An 11,444-nucleotide genomic window follows, 5' to 3' on the forward strand; every position below is an offset into this window, starting at 1 on the left:
TTCAGTTTAATATCATATAAATCAGAGAAAAGCAGGAAACCTCCATATTTAAGAGGATGAAAACACCTTTTTGCACCGTTTGTGCATGAAAAATGACTGAGATTGTAAATTGATCATGAAAATAGTTTGCGATCACATTTCTGTTGATTGAATAATTGTACTACTAGTAATGTGGTACTTTAAAATTGCTGGATCTTGACTTCAGTAAAGGCTTTGAGTGCTTCATCCACCACTGACAGATTAAAAAACAGATTAATCAATCATGAAAATAGCGCTTAGTTGCAGCCCTACATAGCACATTATAATGAGAGCGCTTTGAAGTCTGAGAGCGTGTCGAGTTTTATTCTGGTAGAGAGCTCGGTTCTTGTGACTGCAGTGTAGCATTAAGTGTTGCTCTGTCTCCACCTCTTGTTTCTGGCAGACTGACTCTTCTCTGGGTTGCCAGGTTTGTCTGCGTCCACCAGTCTCAATGGACAGCTTGTGATCACACTCACTTTGTTTTCAGCCTCTGCGTTGTCTTCACTTTGTCTTCACTTTGTGTTTTTGTAGCACAGTAGATCTTCTTTGGCCTCATTTGATTGGTCCAGATTGTGTGAAGCTTGTACTGCTCTCGTCTCTCTCTCGCCTGTTCCTCAGTCTCTCCGCTCATCAAGCCACCAGACGTCAATCACAAATTGACCTTTATTTGATTAATGCTTCATTTCAGGATTCTCATCACGTCCTTGCGTCGCTCCGCTCGGTCACTAAGGGTGAGATCTCTTCAAAAGAGCATAGCCATTGCATCTACATTTCAAATCTCTGACTGTAGGGCTGTGCAGAGATGTTAGCGGCCTACAGGTTCTAATCCACATCATCAAACATGGTCACAGTTAGATCAAAAGACCTTTAAAGCCTTGTTTATGACGAGCTACCTGACATTCTCAATTTTCCCCGAAGTGGCTCTGTCCCATCAGCTGCGGCGGCTGACAGCTGATCAAACAATAGCTGTGGGGCCATGTGCACTCTTATTTTCTGCCCATATCCCCATGTGTGTTAGCGTGTACGCTGTATATGCTCAATTAACGCGAAATTCATGTTAAATGTGACACCGCGATTTGATATCTCAACTTAACAAGCACACTTAGATGTGATCACTCTGAGCAATAAATAAGATTAGCACACAGAAACACAGACAATTCATAATCCTGGTGTGAGCTGGTTATGAAAGCCCTAAAGCCATGCAGATGTCTGTGTGTGCGTGTGCGTGTGTGTGTGTGTGTGTGTGTGTGTGTGTGTGGATGTAGAATTTATTCAGCAATGGGCAAGTGAAATGCAGGCAGTTACATGTTATAGTTTGGGACGACTTGGTGCTTGTGAACAAAATAGTGTGGCCCACGACCTCCCAACAGCTTCCTATCCTCCATTACCAGAAGCCTGAAGCGATAACAAGATTAGCATAAGCACTTTTAGTAAGTCACTGTGAATGGGATCCTTAAAGAGGCTTAAACTGTCCCCCCTTCACCAGCAGCTGATAGATAGTTGGGAGCTGACTGGCACATCTGCTTGCTTGCTGCTGTTCTCTTAGCGATCTCCAACACTGGCAAATCAATGAGAGATCCATCACTGGGGACACTCAGCACACAGACAGAGAGCAAATCACTTCTATAAGTGATAGCAGCTATCAGGCAAATGGGCAGAAAATGGTTCCTAATGGTGCCTGGTATGTCTGGTGTAAACTGCAGCCAGCCTCTTTGTCGTCCATCACCCTGGAGCATATGTAACCGAAAGAGGGGAGGCGGCAGCAGTGGAGAGGAAGAGGAGGAAGCATCTGTTCGTTCAGCGTGGGAACCCCTCGGGGGGGCACCGCGATAATCTGGGTTCACGTCAAACCAAATCTGGTGTCTGTGCTGCGGGATGACGGCGTGTCACTTAGTAAGTCTGCGTGTCAAACAGGGGAAGTCACTCAGTCAGCACCCCTGGTGTGTGACCTTCACTCAGCCGACTCCTCCACTTCCTAATGGGATTCCAGAAACGCTCGCTCATAGTCTCTTTCGGCTTTGTCAAAAAATCCTGTTGGTAATTGAAGCGCAGTTGACACAAAAGCTGAGATCATAAAAAATGAATGACTCCCCACCCTCCTCTAAACCCCTTGAACGGGCAAAGCCAGACGCAGGAGACCACTGGTCAAAAGAGGAGTAAAGAAGTTTTCAGTGTGAGCCGCTGACATCATAGTCGGGCACTTGGCTGCATTAGTTGTCAGCTTTAATCAGGAGTTTGATTAGACAGTAACAGTTGGTGCTGAGTAAACAAGGAAGTCTTTAGTTTAGATTTGACCATTTCAATTATCTTCCCCCTTGCCCAGACTGCTGTTTTCCCAGAAACAGTAATCACATTCACTATTAATGAGCCATGATGTTCATCCTGGACCCATTTACTCCTCTCAATAATGCATACTCTTTGGAATTGCTTGTGCATATTTTACACTGTGCCACCCCCTCTGTGTGCTCCCCCTTAGAGGGTTATCAGTGGTGCTTTGGACAGATTCGCTATCTGGCCCCGGGCTCTCTCTACGTGTGCTCCCCAGGATAATGCTTGCCAGGAGTACAATGTCTCATGTGTGACTCTGACTAAGGCTGCCTGCTGTGCAGAGATAATGAAACACTGAGCTGCAGCATGGAGAGCAAAAGGTGCTAACACACTTGTTGAAGGACCTCAGTCTTCTTCGATTAAGCATTCGTAATGTCCCTCTCTAACTGTGGTCCTAACAGGCTCTTCAGTTGGTCGAAATAGGCCCAACGATCTCTTTAAATAAGACAATTGACCACAAATTGGACACATCGATGCCCCAATGTGATTCTCCCACATCATGTCATTAAAAGCAGGCAATTGTGGTGTCGGAGACCGTGTTGGTTTAAGTGCTCTGTAAAGGGACTCGTTCTGTCAGAACCAACTGAAAGTCACACAAAGGAATGAAAAGCCCATTAGCAATGACAGCAGAAAATGAATTTAATCAGCGGAACATTGACGCTATGATTGAGAAGGGGGGTGGGGGCAGGGGTGGGGTTGGGGGAGTTAATCAAAATGCTTCTGACGATCACTCTGACCCCCGTGGCATTTGAGCTGCATATCAAATCAGCCCAGACGGTGGAGGGATTGGCCAGCGTGTTTGTAGAAGGCAGGTCAGACTGAGGAAGATTGGCAGGTTCAGTTCTCAAGTGGGCCAGTGGGTGGGTGGTTGGGGGTGGAGTGGGGGGGTTTGGATGTGAGTGAGGATTGTTCGGGAGCGTGGCAGGACTCTTGAGAGAAGAGTGAGTCAGCATGATGCAAGACAGTACACTGGAGGCTGGGGGTGAGGGTGGGGGTCAGATGGTGGTGAGGGGAGGAGCAGGACTAGACAAGGGCCAGGAAACACATTATAGGGGTTTGCAAAGAGGGTCAGGCTTGTGCAGTGTTGTGAAGGGGAGCGTGCGGTTCTGATCTGGCCACAGGGCTCTCTCCGCTCTGCTCATTGCCAGACCTCCAGCCGAGGTCTATCATCCACGCTCACCCCACCGCTGCCCGCTCCTCCCCCCTCATCCCCTTTGTGAAGGTGCACTGAATACCGAAGAGCCAGAGGCTGCATGGCTGGCTTACAAAGGATGCTCTTTTCTCTGTCTCCTGCACTCCTCATTCTGTTTCGCTCGACATTCTTTCTTTCTCTCAGCTCCCTGTGCCCTCTTCCTCTCTTCTCCCTTTCTCCCTGTCTGAGCTGTCTCGCTTTTTTCTCTGCACCTCGCGCTCCCTCTCTATTTCTTCATCCTCACCCCTGCCTCTCCGCCTCCCACCCTCCTCGGCGTATTTGTTTCACAAAACCTTCCATCTACTCTTCTCTGCTTCGCCTCCTCTCCTCACCTCGCTTTCCGTCTCCTTCTCTCTCTCGCTCTCTCTCTCTCCCCTGAAATGCATCTATTATTAACATACACCTCTAGCTCTTGCCAGGGACTGAACCAAGGTTCAGGCCAAGATCCTCTGCATTTTAATCACCCATAATGAGCAAGAAATAATGAATAAAAGAGCTTGAATCCAGCCTGTTCGGGTGACAGCAATTAATTTGTGTCTTACATACAGCATGTGCAGCTCATCTTAACAGGTTTTCCCTGCACCGTGTTGTATTTTCAAACCAATATGCTGTATCCCTTGAGGTTTCATGCTATGAGAGGCATACCGGCGCGTGTATATAGAAATCAATGAGGCAGCATCCGACCACCAAAATACACAGTGAATCAGAGCTCGTATTCCAGCAGATAATGCATATCATGTCAGTGTTGCTATCAGGGACACATTACTGTAACTGTAGAATTAGTCGTGCACGGGTTCCCACTGCCGAGGTTGTGTTAAACCGCTCCTGCGGCAGGTTTCTGCAGTGGCTGCCGTCCGAGGGCACGGGCACGGCGCTGTCAGACAAGCGAGGAGATGCGCAAGCGAGAGGCATCCCCGGTGACTAGCATGGCCTCTTTTCATCATGTGCTTCCCTCTTCTCTTTGAACAAACACTAGGGCTCAGGGCAGGATACTGTCAGAGGTCCACCACTCGCAGAGAAAGGGGAATTGTGTTGCTGCAACACTACTGAAACCCCAAATTCATCACCACTCTGGCTGGTGGAGCTTGCTGAACTCAGGGATGCATCTATGGTTTTGCTTTCTGGTGTGGGAAATGTTGTGAGAATTAATAAAACCAGCTGAAAATGAGATAAGTCTGAGTATGTATGTCCCTTTTATCACTGGTTTATTTATACTGGTAAACATCAAACAGAAACAACAGCAAAATCAAGAGCTGACGTCCTCCCATACTTGTGATTATCGTTTCTCTTACATCGACAAGTTAATTTACAACGGTTGTCATTGGCGTGACATGATAACGTCAGTAAGTAAAAAATATGGAAATGAGCCATTCTGGCTCTCCTCCACACGTAATATCAGATTACTTCCCGCACCTGTCATACCGTTGGTGTTGGTTCAATTGTCGCTCAAATCAGTCATGACAGGAATCCTATCAGAGTTGAGTCTTTATGTAATTATGTGATAAAAATGTATTGATTCAAACCGGAGGGCAGTATTAGGCTGAGTCGACTTGTGCCACAAAAATACTGCATTGTGCCGTGTATGGGAGCGTTGGGATGAAAAGATGGAGCGCTGTCTGTCTACTACATTCTGTTCCAACACCTCTGGGACGTAAAGCACATTCATAATCTCTCCAAATCACCGCCAAGGTAATTAAGACATGTCACCGTCTGTCTGTAGAGCTGGAAACAAGAGTCATGTTCAAAGTCTACAGAGATTGTATCACTTTAAGTAACAGGCAATGAGGCTGGGAGTATAATAACCCCACCCCCTGCACGTGTTGGTCTTTGTTATAATACAGTATGTCCAGGTTACTGCATTCAATACCACATGAACACTTATGCTTGTATTGAGATATACGGTATCTCACACAACTAAACGTTTTTGTACATGAAGTTGTTTTATACATTGTTGTGCCTTTCATCAAAGTTTGATCGAACGTCGTTATAAAGAAGACTTTGATAGGTTATAAGGTAGAAAACAAATGTGAAACGTTTCCCATAACCCTGTATGCCTCTCTTGCCCCCAAATATATGAGAAAGGCTCACGGGTCCCTCGATGGAGAGCGCAAAAGCTCAAAGCAAGGCATAAAATCCCCGTCTGTTTCACCATAAATCCAATCCAAGAAAACAAGAGAACGCAGGTCATAAACTCCAAATCATAAAGTGCTCTCCAGAAGCCACTCAGACCTGGAGAGCTTGTCCCTGGCCCGGTGAATGTTTGTCGTGTCCTCCAGCTGCGGCAGCTCTCCGCTCATCGACAGGCTCCGCTTGGAGCGCAGACTGGCCCCAGTTTTGGGGTAGGCCACATAGCAGCGCTCCCTGTATGAGTCTGCGTTAAGGGAGTGTCGGCGGTTCACCCTCATGCTCCCTGCAGGCACAGTCATGTAATGCTGAGGGGCCTGTTGGGGCCGCGGACCCCTGGGAACAGTAGTCCATTTGGTGGGCTGGCCAGGAACAGCTAGAGCTACGGCAGTGGCCATTTTAACCTCTGACGAGTTATTGCGGTTCATGTTATCGAGCTCGACATCTGCCTGGGCTTCAGCTCGGCGAGCCTCTGAGGGTTTTGGAAGAGCGCTGGAACGTTTGGGCCTCGGAGCTCCTGGGGAGGCTGGGTGCCAGCTGTGGCTGGCAGCAGAGGAAGAGACAGTGCAGTCCGGGACGGAGGGTTTGGTGGTGGCTACAACAACCGGGGGTCGCTGCTTGGCTGGTTCCGGGGGCGGCAGGGCAACTCTGAGGGAGTCCTTGTCATTCTTCTCTGGACGCAGGACCTGCTTGGAGAGGGATTTGGGAATCCCACAGCCTTGTAGCTGTCCATCGCTGCTCAGTGATCGAATATCCCCCATCTCTAGAGCCTGACATGGACAAGAGACAGGAGACAAGTATAGGAAGAGAGAGGAGAATGAAAGCAATTCTATTAGACACCCTGTTTCCTTATCAATAGATATAATGAACAGACAAAAGAACAAAACACAGGGAATCATGCCAAACTGACCTTATCTGCATCTCCTTGGTTACACACCCGGTAGCGCACAATGAGGAAGATGATAAAAGCGAGCACTGAGGCCACAATAATCCCTCCAATGATAACCACAATGGTGCCGCCAAGAAACTGGGACTGCATGAAATGGCATCTCAGGTACTGCGGCTCTGTGGTGAAGTGGACACAACCAATCACCCTGGTGGCCGTCAGCGAGGTCACCTGGTCATCGTAGATGGCCAGCACACACAGGTCGTAGTTCGTGCCGGCCGCCAGGTTGTTTACCAGGATGCTCTTACTGGCCGGGGGAATCATTCTGGAAAGAGGAAAAGGTTTTGTGAGTTCTGACACAGATTAGGGCGGGTTAACTGGAAGGAGACAGAGGCAAATCAGATTATCCATTTTATTGTTTTGTAGGGATTAAATGACATGACAATCATTTGTCTCTCGGGGGGCTATTTAACATCTGTCTGGGCATAATCTTTTGTGACATTTGATTTATTCTCTGCAGCGTCGTTGCTGATAAAAGGTTGCTTTCAGTCACTGGGGACGCAGGATGCCTCCGTTTGTACACAACATCAGGATTACAGAGTTGATTCTCTAATGTCTCCTGAATTCAGGAGCCGTTGCTGAACACCACATGTGTTGGTGACTTTTGGAAAACGGGTCTGCGTGATAATCCTATCATATCACAATGATTAGCACTAAATACGGAGGGTAGAGATGAAAGAATGCTGTGTATGCCAGTTTCTCAGATGGGCATGTGCGAAGCCTCAGATGCTTTTCGTGAAACACTGGCTGGCTACTCTTTCATCTCCTATCAGCAGTGCTGACATTCTGTTTTGATTTTGTTGATTAAGCATTATCAAGGTTTTGCACATAGTAAATGATAACACCCCGGCGAGGGGGGATTATGAGACGAAGAATGAGAAGTCAGCTACAGTGCAAGTCTGTCTTCCTTACAGGATTAATAGACACCACAAATAATCATGTGGACAGCCAGGTCCAGTTCTAATGACTTAATATCCAAAGGGATTTAAGCATTCAACGTAGACTATGAAGGTAAAACACAGGTCAGGGGAATTTTTATAATATTATTCAAATCATCTTAGATTTATTTGCATATGTTCTTATTCAGATTTAAGGTTTGTTTACTACATTAAATTGCATTATTTGGGCAGCATTTATTTTTACTTTATCTTATGATTTCATGCTTTATACTATGCTTTATATTAACCTAGCAGGTCATGTCTCTTTACCGGTAAACCAGCGAATCATCATAGGTGCCATTGTACTGGATCTGGAACATGCGTATTCCTGGAATACTCCTCTGGAAGTTAAACTTGACCAGGGCAGAGGTGGACGTGGCCTCAGCAATTACGACTTTCTTCTCCTGGCTCGTCTTCGCATTCCCCAGAGGCAACCCTCCCGCCTCTGCCCCCGTCTTAGTCACTGTGGCGATATCTGATGATCCGGGGTCGGGCTCCCGCTCTGCGACTGTGTTGTTGGTGAAATGAGGGAGTTTAGCAATGACCAGATCCACCGTCTGCTGGGCCTCACCTGCTGGGTTGGAGGCCACGCAGGTGAAGGAACCTGGAACACAAATTAATTCCATTATTATCCTTCCTTGTATCCATTGTGATATAGTATATGGATGACTACTATGGGGCAAAAACATGCACTGAAGTTACGATAAAAACGTATCAATTCATTCATACAAAAATATGATATGATATGAAATGAGAAATTGAGAAATATATGGAGCCTCCAAAGTCCTGAGAGATGATTGTCTTTATCTTGAGTACACAAGATGAAAAAAACAAACCTAAACAACATTCTTTCTTGGTCAGAGTTGGATGATAAGGTTGATACCAGTCTCATATCTGGTAAATATAAGGCTACGGCCAGCAGCTGGTTAGCTTAGCTTAGCATTTTGGGCAAAGCAAAATATGCCTGCCAGCACATCGAAAGCTCACTAATTAACAAGATACATCTCTTTTGTGTAATCCAGACAAAAACCTTTGTGGAAAAACAATGAATGGTGGTATTACTGGAGTTTTGTCATCACCACAAGGTTGCTCCCGGCCAAGGCACATTACGGCTCACAACCCCCCAATAAAACCTCAAGTTTTCATTTTCACAATTAAGTTTGTGTAAGGATTAGAAAAGATATGATGTGTTCATTAGTGAGCTTAAGAGGTGCTGGTAGGTGGATTTTGTTCCACTTGGACAGAGTCAGGCTAGCTGCTTTCCCCCCTGTTTACAGTCTGCTAAGCTAATCTAATTGGTTGCTGGCTATACTTCAGCTTCATATTTAACAGACAGATATGAGAGTGGTATCAATCTACTCATCTAACTCTCAGCAAGAAAGCAAATAAGCATAGTTCCCAAAATGCCTAAGTTCAGTACTGCTTTAACTACTAAAACATAACAGAGTGAGAAAGTATATTTTTGGACAAAAACTTAGTCAAGGTGAAAAAGTCATCCACTGTGACTTAAATCAGTGTGCGAGCTGACGCTCTTCCACACTCTAGACTTTATCACCTGATGTAGACATATACTTAAGTCCTATGGTCTCCTGCGCACACATCAAACAACTAATTTTGTTCAGTCAACAACACAAGCACAGCCACGGGGGTGTAAACAGACCAGAGTCCTTAACAGTGCTGATGAGGATGTCCAGCGTGCCGTCTGTGTGGACCATGGCCCTGGAGGAGTTGGACATAAGGCGTCCGTCAGGGGCGATCCAGTGGATAATGGGGTCGGGGTCGCCCCTGGCCTTGCAACGCAGAGTCACACTCTGACCCTCCAAAGCTCGTAGCTCCTGAAGCAGTGGGAGGAGAGGCAATTAGTGGGAGGACTTTAGCAGATGTTAAATACAGAGACACACCAATTAGATAATGCTCTAAATCTAAAAACTGCATAACCCTTTGGACAAGCAGTTATCCATTACTGAGTATACTGAATAACTGAGATATTATAATTAATGCCCATATTGATGATGTTGTATTTTAGAGCTATATTCCCTGCAAATATAATGAACAGCTGATCATTTTCACGATATTGAATTGCCATGTTTATGAAGACAGGCTAATCAATATGGCAGTACTTTGGAGTGTATATGATGGAGCCCAAGTAAAAGATAATTTTCTCTGGAATTATGCAAAAGAGGCCTGCTGAATGTAAATGAGAGGCTGTGGTTATTTGGCAAGGATTTGATCAGATAATTTTGTTTGGATGCATGAATCAAGGGCTAAATCACTGTAAGCTTTCAGTGTGTAATAAGAGCTTCGCGCAGATCCATCATAAACCTGCAAATAGCTTTATTAAAATTGAAAATCCTGCTAAAGAACTTCCCTAAAAACTCTCCACTGGCCACAATTTGATTACATTTTTTAAGTAAGTCCTATATATTTTACAATATTCAGTTAGCTGAGTGGCGCAGATGAGTCCCACAAGTCTTGTAAGACTCCTCTGGCTCGCAAAGCTAATATTTGGTGTGACAGTCAAAGAAAGCACAAAGTGCCACCTTGGATTTAACTGAGACAGAATCCAGTGTCGGGTTCAGAGAGTGTAACAGTAGCGAGTGTTAGTCTTATAGTGCACTGCTCCATTTGGAGGGTATACCTGAGAGTGCCTGGTGATGAGAGGAGGCTCACACAGGAACTCTTCCTCTGAAACGGTCCAGAAATAGCGTCCGGCAAGGTGTTGCGGTGAGGCACAGGTCTCAAGATCATCCTCCCTCCGCAACCTCCGCAGCCAGAGCAGCTCACAATTACACCTCAGCGGGTTCCCTCCGAAACTCAACGCGAACGAGGAAGGCCCCATTATCCCAGAGGTGGCCAGGACCCCTGCTCTTTGGAAAATCGGGTCAGGAGGAAGCTTCTGGAGCTTGTTGGAGGTCACGTCCAGCCTCTTGAGCTTCTGCAGCCCAGAGAAGGTGCCCTCTGGGATGTAGCTGAGCATGTTGTGGTCCAAATTGAGAGTGTGGAGATTGGACATCCTCTGAATAGCCACCCATGGTGCACTTTCCAAGTTGTTGTAGGATAAGTCCAGCTCTTCCAGTGCTGTCAGATCATTAAAGGCCCCAATCTGGATGTGTGTGAGCTGGTTGTTGTTGAGGATGAGGTGGTGCAGCTTGGACATACCGCTGAAGGTGTCGTTGGTGATGCGGCTTAGCCGGTTGCTATCAAGGTGAAGGGCTCGTAGGTTCTCTAGGTCTTTGAAAGCATGAGGCGTGATGGAGCCGATAGTGTTCCGAGAGAGGGTCAGGTCCACCAGCTTGGTCATGTTGGCGAAGTCTTTGCGTTTGATGCTGGTTACAAAGTTATCCCCAAGACGCATCTCCACCGTGTGCCTGTCAATGTTCGGGGGCACAAAGAGAAGCCCCTTTTTGTCGCACAAAGTTGCCAGGTTGGGGTTCAGCATCTGGCAGACGCAGCGTTTGGGGCAGACCTGAACTTTGTGAGCCTTCACAGCCACACCGAGGACTATCAGATAAACCAGCAGAGACTCCATTTGGCTTTTCAGTCAGGTTGAAACACCTAAAAAAATAGATCAAAGCAAAAATTAGAAAAAGAGAAGGACACACTCTGTATTAAGCAGTTAAAGAACAAGCATTGGAATTTATATCACCTTTGTTAAACTGTCATTTTTCGAGCTGTGTATTCACACATGCAAAGAGAACTGGGCGACTCTGCTCTGTAACACTGGAGCTTTTCTGCTAGATTTGAAACACTATCATTGCCAGCTCACAGCTAAGATTTACAGAGATTCCAAACTCCAAGCAGGAAGCTAAGTGAGTCGGTGCCTGAACAAACAATAAATGCTGTGCAATTAGACATGAAACTAATTAGTCACCTGCAAACTTGTGAGAGAGAGAGAGTG

General features: G+C 46.2%; 1 protein-coding gene across 2 annotated transcripts; it reads right to left on the minus strand.

Moving 5' to 3' along the window:
* Nucleotides 1–5,736: 5,736 nt before the first annotated feature.
* On the minus strand, nucleotides 5,737–11,075 carry lrfn5b (leucine rich repeat and fibronectin type III domain containing 5b). 2 transcript variants are annotated; one of them, XM_041958926.1, is made up of 6 exons: nucleotides 10,185–11,075; nucleotides 9,207–9,381; nucleotides 7,817–8,150; nucleotides 6,573–6,873; nucleotides 6,162–6,432; nucleotides 5,737–6,122 (listed from the first exon to the last, which is right to left on the minus strand). In XM_041958926.1, the coding sequence occupies exons 1-6, from the start codon at nucleotides 11,073–11,075 to the stop codon at nucleotides 5,737–5,739; spliced, it is 2,358 nt and encodes a 785-aa protein (XP_041814860.1). The 2 variants fall into 2 exon arrangements, with proteins under 2 accessions (XP_041814860.1, XP_041814859.1); XM_041958925.1 differs by having other exon boundaries at nucleotides 5,737–6,432.
* Between the last annotated feature and the right edge of the window lie 369 nt (nucleotides 11,076–11,444).

This window comes from Chelmon rostratus, chromosome 18 (genome assembly GCF_017976325.1).
Source record: "Chelmon rostratus isolate fCheRos1 chromosome 18, fCheRos1.pri, whole genome shotgun sequence".
NCBI lineage: Eukaryota > Metazoa > Chordata > Actinopteri > Chaetodontiformes > Chaetodontidae > Chelmon > Chelmon rostratus.

Bases quoted from the DNA above. Each gene is read 5' to 3' on its own strand.
- lrfn5b (XM_041958925.1), bottom strand. From the start codon at position 11,075: ATGGAGTCTCTGCTGGTTTATCTGATAGTCCTCGGTGTGGCTGTGAAG. The intron at 8,151-9,206 runs GTCTGTTTACAC...TTTGTGTTCCAG, and splicing joins CAGCACTGTTAAGGACTCTG to GTTCCTTCACCTGCGTGGCC. The intron at 6,874-7,816 runs GTAAAGAGACAT...TCCTCTTTCCAG, and splicing joins GATGATTCGCTGGTTTACCG to AATGATTCCCCCGGCCAGTA.